We start from the raw sequence: 8,298 nt of genomic DNA, 5'->3' as shown, positions 1-8,298 counted from the left end.
CTGGCAATCAGCAATAATGACACTTTTCAACTGTGAATCCATGCTTTTTACATCATGTGTGAATCGTTTGCGACGTATTGCAGAGCCGGCTTGAGTTTAAAGACAATTTCCTGATTCGTCGTGGACAAGCGCGCGGCGCTGAACCAATGAACGCGCCCGCCGCTGCCCGCCGTCGGTGAGCGGCGATTGGCGGACGTGCGAGCACTGCGAGCCAATGGTGCCAATCGGATCCGCTCGCGCTCGGCTGTGTGCTAACTGCTAACTGCTAGCACTAGCACTGCTAGCAGAAAGATATTTCAATCGACGCGCTCTAGCGCACTAGACGCTTTCGTGGTGTCGTCGCGTAGTGTGCGCTGTGCGCGAGAGAAGCAAAAAGCGGCGTTTATTCGCGTGAGAAATCACCGCCTCCACGGGGCTAGGCAGACACGGCTTCTCGGCGACGTTCGACCGACGAGGAATCACGATGTCGGACGCGATGGTGGACGAACGGTAACTATCGTTGACGGTCGTCGATAATTTAATGCGAGCCTGACTATCGGCTTCCCCCTCGGAATTCGCGACGTTACTTCGATCGAGTAAAGTCGCTTTCGGGCCCCCCTGAAATATTATTCTCGGGGCCTTCGAGTGTCCCATCGATTTCTTTCTTTTTCCTCAGTCTACGTGCAATATGTATCACCTGACGATTTCGTTTACCCGTCTCGTTTTGTCGATTTGCGACATATGTTTTCGTGGACTCATCACCATTAACATAATTATTCTATATTTATTGTCATCCTTTTGTCAGAATTGTCTCGATAACGTTTATTTCATTTGAACGATACTGCGAAACGCAAATTGAAATATTGTAAGTAAGAAAGAAAAAGATGGAAACATCTGTTAATTTTTTATTGGTCTAAAGACTCTAAAGAGATGCATGTTATTAAATGTATGTATTTTACAAATCCAAAGTGATATGATGTTTTATTTCTTCTAGAACTTCTATATATCTAAGAATAAAGTTTAATCAATCGGTTTAGTTATTATAAGTTAGTAAGGCTGTATTCAAGTGCGGTTGTTTTAATATTTACAATGATGTTTGCAGGGTGACTGATGAGATCGAGGCATTGAAAGCAATTCTATTGGATAACGAGCTCAACATCAAGGAAAATGATAGGTATATATATTTACAGGATATCCCAGAATTTTCACGTACATGGAACGCATAATATGATTTTCTGTGTCAAAAGAAGTAAGAAAGTATCATTTGAATGCAATTTTGCCAGAAAAAGAAGTTTACTCTTTCCGACAGAGAGAATCGTACCTTTCTACATAGGTGAATTTCAAGTTTGTATATCGTAGAGTATATTTTTATTCCTAATAATCTTGCTAAAATATTAGTGTATATGTAAGAAACTGAAAACTAGTGCAATGATTATTACAGTATATTGTTTATATTTTTTATAAGATTGTAAGGAGTTTCGGGAATTTCTATCCATTAATAATAGATATCCTTTTAATCATCTTACTTTTCTAAATAACCATTATTTTATACAGAGAGAGAAACGTACATATAAACTTTTATATATTTTAATTAAACAACTCTTGTATTTTATTATTATGTCTTTGTTACTCAGATATATATTTTAATGTAAGAATATTAATATTTTATAGCTTAAAACATTTAATTTGTTCAATGTAATTAAAACATCTAAAATAATTCAAATTAGAATAGAATTACAGCATTTTTTAGATATATTTAAATTAACGCATTGTATGCAGCACAGATTAATTTAAGCTCGAGTGTCAATGATTTTTTCTTTTGCTTATGAAGAATAAAAATTTGGTAAAAATTTAATAGAAAATTTCTTATTAAATATATAACATATATTTATTAGCTAATATAGTTAAAGGTTTAACAATACTAGACATATAAAACAAAAGTTTAACAATACTAAACATACGAGATAAAAACTTGGGTATTTATTGAAAGCCTGTCTATATTATCACATTCTGTGCGTGGAATTGGAAGCAAAAATTAATTCAATTAGGCATCCTGTCTCAAACGCACTATTAATCCTGTTGTATGGCGGTGTCAGCGTACAATATGTTAATTATAATTTTGCTACATTAAATATCCGACTGGTTTCAAACTCACACGGTTAACTAGATAATTTACAATTTTATCGGATTTTTTTCTGACTTGTTTTTAATTATGTCTATCTAGAGGCGAGCCAGAATGTATCGAGACGATACTGTTTCCATCAACCGGCGAGGATTCGCAATCACAATATGTTTGTGTCACATTGATTGTACGATTACCCTCGGGTTATCCCGACGTCTCGCCGACTATCAATCTGAGAAACCCAAGAGGATTGGACGAGGATACGGTAAAGCTGATGCAATCCGATGCTGAAGCCAAATGCAAGGATTTCATAGGTCAGCCAGTCATGTTCGAATTAATTGAGGTAAGAGGGGACTTATTCTTCAATTTCTTTTTTAAAATGATTTTACTCTTTTTATAACCACTTTGTAGAAAAATGATAACGGATTCATCTGTTATATAGTGTCTAGAATTCACATAATTTATGTTCTTGTTTAAACATATGTATTAATTTATTATTCCTGAAACGGATAACATTGTCAAACTACAATAAGCTCATATTTTTATGAGCTACTCATTCTTATGTATTATATATATTTATATATCTTTTTATATATGTATATTATAAACATTTGTGAGAACATAAATTTATATATATATATTATATAAATTTGTTTCTAAATTTGATTGAAATAATATACAATCCTATGCATGTTTTAATATCCGGATGCTTTTTCTCGAATAAAAATGATCAAAACTGAAACGATATGTAGGGATATGTAGTCATTAATTTTTTCGATTACAATTTTTTAATTAAGTGCAATTACATAAAAGGTATATGAAAATAAATTATATTCAACAGTTTGAATTTGATTCTTTTTTCACAACTTACAATTGCGTTACTAAATGTCGATAAATTTTCTCGTAAAATAAATAAATACATTGTTATCTTTAAATCAAATAGAGCACAATATGTTTTAACCTTAATTTAAGGTAAAATATAATACACAAAATGTCTAATTTGATTTTTTAAATAAATAATTGTAATTTACAGTTAGATCCTAATAATTATTTTTAAAGAATATAAGATATACCTAATGATAATATATATGGTGATAATAATAGCAGTTTTAATTAGTATAATTATGATAATAATGATAATATATATAAAGACAATTGTAATAATCCAGTTAATACGAGAACACCTGACGAGAAGCAATCTTCCCACCGATCAGTGTGCCGTCTGCTTGTACGGCTTCCGAGAGGGGGACGAATTTACGAAGACGGAATGCTATCACTATTTTCATTCGCACTGCTTGGCGGCACACGTCGCCGCTGCCGAGAGATACTACAGGGAAGAGCAGGAGAAGTTACCGCAGTGGCAGCAGGATACTACAAACAAGTTCCAAGTGAGTGTCACAAATAAAATGTTGCTAGGAAGTGCTAGCATAGATTTCTTTTTATACATTGTTGTATAATGGTGGTTTTTTAAATTCTTTGTTAGTATTTATATTTATTTATTAATGTTTATTTCTTTAGGCTATATGCCCCGTTTGCCGAGAATCTGTCAACTGCGACGTTGAGAGCTTGTGGTCGGCGCCGCCGCCGATCGACGTCGAGGCTGCTACCGATTTCTCTGTCACCGCCGAGTTGAGGGAATTGCAGAAGCACATGGCCGCTCTGTACCTGCGGCAGCAACAGCGGGGCGGTATAATTGATTTGGAGGCCGAAGGCGTTAAAATGTTGGTAAGAACGGAGGACGATCCCGCTGCTGCTGCAGAGGAGGTTAGCCCACCTGGCACAAGTTTGAATGCCTATTCAAACACCACCACTATGCAATCGGTTCAAGTGGTAAGTAATTAGTCATCTCGATGATCGCGATACAATGCGTTGTACGCGAAATATATCGTTTTATTGGGATATACGCCTTTAATAAACTCTCTTCTCTATAGTTGAAATCTTGAAATAAAATCAAGAAGTTGCAATCTTTTTTGCCATATAAGTCTTAGGTTTTCAAATCTTCAACTTTTATTAAGCGAGCATTTGTTGTCGCGGTAGAACTCCAAGCAATCGACACATCAGTCGCAGAACCACCATCACTCACAGTACCAATCGCGCAATCAAATGCAGCACAATCACGGCCACAACAATCATAATCACGGCCATCGGCATCGGGGTCGCGGTCGCGCCCATTACCGGCGCCACTTTGACAAAGTCAGGCAGACGGAATCTACTCCCAGATGACAATGGGCTCGTGATAAGTTTGCCGCCCAAGTCTGGTCTGGTCTTCTCTTCGCTCTTTCGCTAAGTGTATACAATATTCTATTTAGCATTAGTAGCATAATCGTCAGTGTAATATATGATGGCTGTTTGTTCTCCTCGAATAGTCTCATTGCGATAATAAACTTATAGGTGTCGTTGTTCGACGACAGCATCCCCATCGTCACGATGGCGATGAGATGCGTCGCGACCTCCCGTCTGAACTGTCTACGTAGATCGAAGCCATGGTGCTCTTTCTTCGAACAATTCATAATCGTACAAAGTAGTTGATATCGTTTCGTTTTAGTTCCTTTTCCTTCCTTTTCTTTATTCTTTAATTCACGCGGAATTTCGTGACGTTTAATTCATCGGTTCTCTTTGTCTTTCGCAAAATATAAATTTAATGATATTCCAAATTTTGAAGAAAATCGCAAAAATAGCAATCTTTTTCTTTACATAAAAAAAAATCTTATTTAAGATGAAGAGAAAGAAATCATTACATTTTATTTACACATAGTACGGATCAATATAAATATAAAAATGTTTAAATGTTAAATATAAATTAAAATATTATATATTGTATATGAAAAATAGATAGAGAAATAACATTAAATTTTTAAATAATAAAAATTAGCTAATTTTTATTGAAGAATGCATACCTTTAACAATTTCTAGGTTTAATAGGAAAATTATTATTTTTTTGCTTTATCACTATTGCTTTTAGAGAAGAAAAAACAAAAAGGATAGCTATTTAGATTTGTCATAGGAATCTATCTGAAAATTACTAAGATTATATATAATAATAGAGAACAGTATATGTAATAATATTTGCAGTTGAAATGAAAAAAAGAAATGCATAAATCAGTGACATATATAGTAAAAAATAAACTTACATTTGATATATAAAACTATTGTTTCGTTATAATTGCATCAGATCTAGAGTTACTAAACGAATAAAAGAGGAGAATATCCTTAAAGTAATTTAGCATGTCAGCGCGTAGTGCGGATTTTTATATAAAATAAATATATAAAAAAATTGTACACACGCTGTTTACATATATATTTCAAAGCGAACTTTGAAAGACAAAGAAAACCGATGATTCACGCAATAATTATATTACCTTCATATCCACTGCCGCGAGTACGAAAAGGTCATATTTGACGATTATTTTTTTTTTTTTTGTCGTCTTTAATTACGCGTATAAATGGACGCTTCTCATCGCGTATTAAACGTTACATATAATTGTCTTAATCTTCTATTGTGTTAACAGAAGATTAAGATAATGCATTTTTTGTATTAAGAAAACGGAATTTAAAATGAAATAATCACGTGTAACGCTAAATGAGAATGCTTGCGAGAGGTGACCATTTTTATATAGGGAGTTCCAGATCTAGCAAAGAAATATTTTAGGAACAAATTTTCTTTAACAGATTTATCTTTTCATGATACTAATTTTCGGAAATATTAATTAATTATTTCGAAACTTAAATTATTTCGAAGAGAAGCTCGAAGTGCTAATGTTAAATATTGAAGATAAAGGCATTGACCGCTCACACAAAATAAGTTTCGCGAACATAAATTCACTTATCAATCGATAATTTTATTTTCCATGGTTTTTAAAAAATCTTTTTAAAAAAGAGAATATCTGTTTGTCAAACATTTGTCAAACAATTTGCAACTAAAATATTTGTTGCTCGACGCAATACGACCTGTGTAAATGTTTATATCCGATTTCTCAATTTCTTAAGTATACAAAATCGGACGACAACATTGAAGAAACGTAACAATGCGAATAGTTCGGACTCTTGTACAACGGAGAACGAAAGTTACGATGAGATAAATTAAGCAATCAAAAATCCCCCCTTTCCCCTCCCATGAAAACAGATATTTTATACATTGGTATAAAATTGAAATAATCAAAATTAACAGACACCACTTATTACGCTTAGCGTACGATATTGCCAGGTATATTGTAATTAGTATAATTTCGGTAAGTTTAGATTGAATTAAGCTTAACGAAATTATGCCAATTTCAACTCCTATTTAACGTACTTGGAATATTTAGTTACAATTGTCGAAATGTATGTGTATACAGGGTGTTCCAAAAGTCGCTTTGCTAAACTTGCGTTAATAAGAAAGATTCTTTATATGAATAAAGTAGTTCCTGAGAAAGATGATCTCCCTAAGGGAGATTAGTTGAATGGTCAAATAGAAAAAGTAGATATAGTGCTGAAAATATTTACTAAGATCACTGTTACAAAAATTAGGTACGTATTGTCTTTAACAACTCTTCTAATAATATTCGTTTTTTATATTTACATACGTATTTTCGGCATTATATGATTTTTCTTCCATTCGATCATCTCAGATCACCCTGGCCGGATGACAAAAAAAATTCAAGAAAAATTATCCCCAAGATATTCGGGAAGTTCTTCCCAAGAACAAACTCCTTCGGCAGGAACCTCTCAATCTCCGATCTCTCCAGCACAAAACCCTCTTCTGATCGCCGTATTACAAGCCCTTCTTGAAAAATTCCCAAGAAATAGAACAAACTCTTTCGGCAGGAACCTCAAAAACAAGCGAGGAAACGGAAGAATTGTATACGTGTTCTAAATGCGGAGCAAGTTTTACAACTAAGGGGTTTCTTATGTATCATATGTTAATAGCACATTATTGTATTCGCCTGCCAAAGGGATAGAACATAAGAAAACCAAATTTTTTTCAGGCATACCTTGTATAACATATTTTAAAATTGAAATTTACTTTTTAGTTTAATTACGTTAACTAAGGATTTTAATTTTTATATTGATACACACATTTACTTTTTTAATGGGAAAGATGTTAAGTTTGATTGAGCTGTGCATAGATCATCATTGTTAAGAAGATTATTACTAACAGAATCCGTTTTTTTTTTTTATATGCAAATTTCTAAAAAAGAGATAGCTAATAAACTTGAGAGTTTTTATCACACATGACATCTCAGAAGGTAACTTCGAAGAATATTTGCGTCAGAGCGACCTTTAGAACACGCTGTATATACGAATTGTGCCATTTACTGATCGTTCGCTCACGAAGAAAGTACATGGCATATATGAAAATTTCCTGCAGACGTTTTGCAAATTGATACACTTTAAAGTAACGTAAATTTTTAGATCCGTCTTTTTACGTCGCTCGCAATTCGAGTTTATAATCGAAATGCTTGCGATCGATAAGCATAGATAATTGTGATAAAAAAAAAAGAAAATGCAAGAAATGCATTCATCACATTTCAAATTTTAGAGCAGAACAAGTTTCATATTAAATACAGCTAAGAACTAAGTCTGTTACTTTAAGTTATATTCCTCTTTCGCAAAGTTCCTCGCATTCTCACCGTATTATATATTATATATATATATATATATATATATATATATATATATATATATATATAGTTTAATTTACTTTTTCTTTGCGTAAAACTCAACTCTAAGTTTAAGGAGACGAAGGCATCGTCTATTGTAGATACTCCCTCACTCTATATATGTGTATATACATATATACATATATATATCTATTAAATATTATCTCGAGGAAAAAATTGTTAGCAACCCCTCTTGTGTATAAACTCTTCCACATGAATGTGATACTTACAAAAGGGTAATAGGCTAAAGTAAGGAAATTTTAGACGTATGAGAATTCGAATGATTTTGGATTTTTCGGAATTCGCCCGCAAAATTTCATCATTTTTTAATTTAATTTATTTAAGTTAACCGTTTATATATATCTGCTTATAATTTCAGAACATAATCCGCCAACTGTTTTATTTTTTATAATTAAATTATTTATTGAATTGTTTATAAAAAAAATTTGCGAGATTGAAAAAATCTGATGCTGAAGCCTAGTATATTTCATACATATAAAAAACAATATCGATCCTACTCGGATTGAATGTGTTACGATTGCATAATTAACTTTATTA

General features: G+C 32.9%; 1 protein-coding gene across 1 annotated transcript; it reads left to right on the top strand.

The window, feature by feature from the left end:
- The first annotated feature begins 286 nt into the window (after nt 1-286).
- LOC143900381 (E3 ubiquitin-protein ligase RNF25) lies at nt 287-5,475 on the top strand. The gene is made up of 6 exons (XM_077411644.1): nt 287-489; nt 1,082-1,153; nt 2,204-2,444; nt 3,271-3,489; nt 3,620-3,931; nt 4,139-5,475. Exons 1-6 carry the CDS (start codon nt 464-466, stop codon nt 4,322-4,324), a joined length of 1,056 nt encoding a protein of 351 aa, XP_077267770.1. The 5' UTR covers nt 287-463; the 3' UTR covers nt 4,325-5,475.
- Nucleotides 5,476-8,298: the final 2,823 nt, after the last annotated feature.

This window comes from Temnothorax americanus, unplaced genomic scaffold (genome assembly GCF_048541705.1).
Source record: "Temnothorax americanus isolate GAGA-0224 unplaced genomic scaffold, ASM4854170v1 Scaffold3, whole genome shotgun sequence".
In the NCBI taxonomy this organism is placed as follows: Eukaryota; Metazoa; Arthropoda; class Insecta; order Hymenoptera; family Formicidae; genus Temnothorax; species Temnothorax americanus.
This window is presented reverse-complemented; position numbering and strand designations above follow the sequence as displayed.

Excerpts from the sequence above, each read along its gene's own strand:
- LOC143900381 (XM_077411644.1), top strand. The coding sequence starts at position 464 with ATGTCGGACGCGATGGTGGACGAACG. Across the intron at positions 3,490-3,619 it reads ATACTACAAACAAGTTCCAA|GCTATATGCCCCGTTTGCCG; the intron begins GTGAGTGTCACA and ends TTATTTCTTTAG. Across the intron at positions 3,932-4,138 it reads CTATGCAATCGGTTCAAGTG|AACTCCAAGCAATCGACACA; the intron begins GTAAGTAATTAG and ends TTGTCGCGGTAG.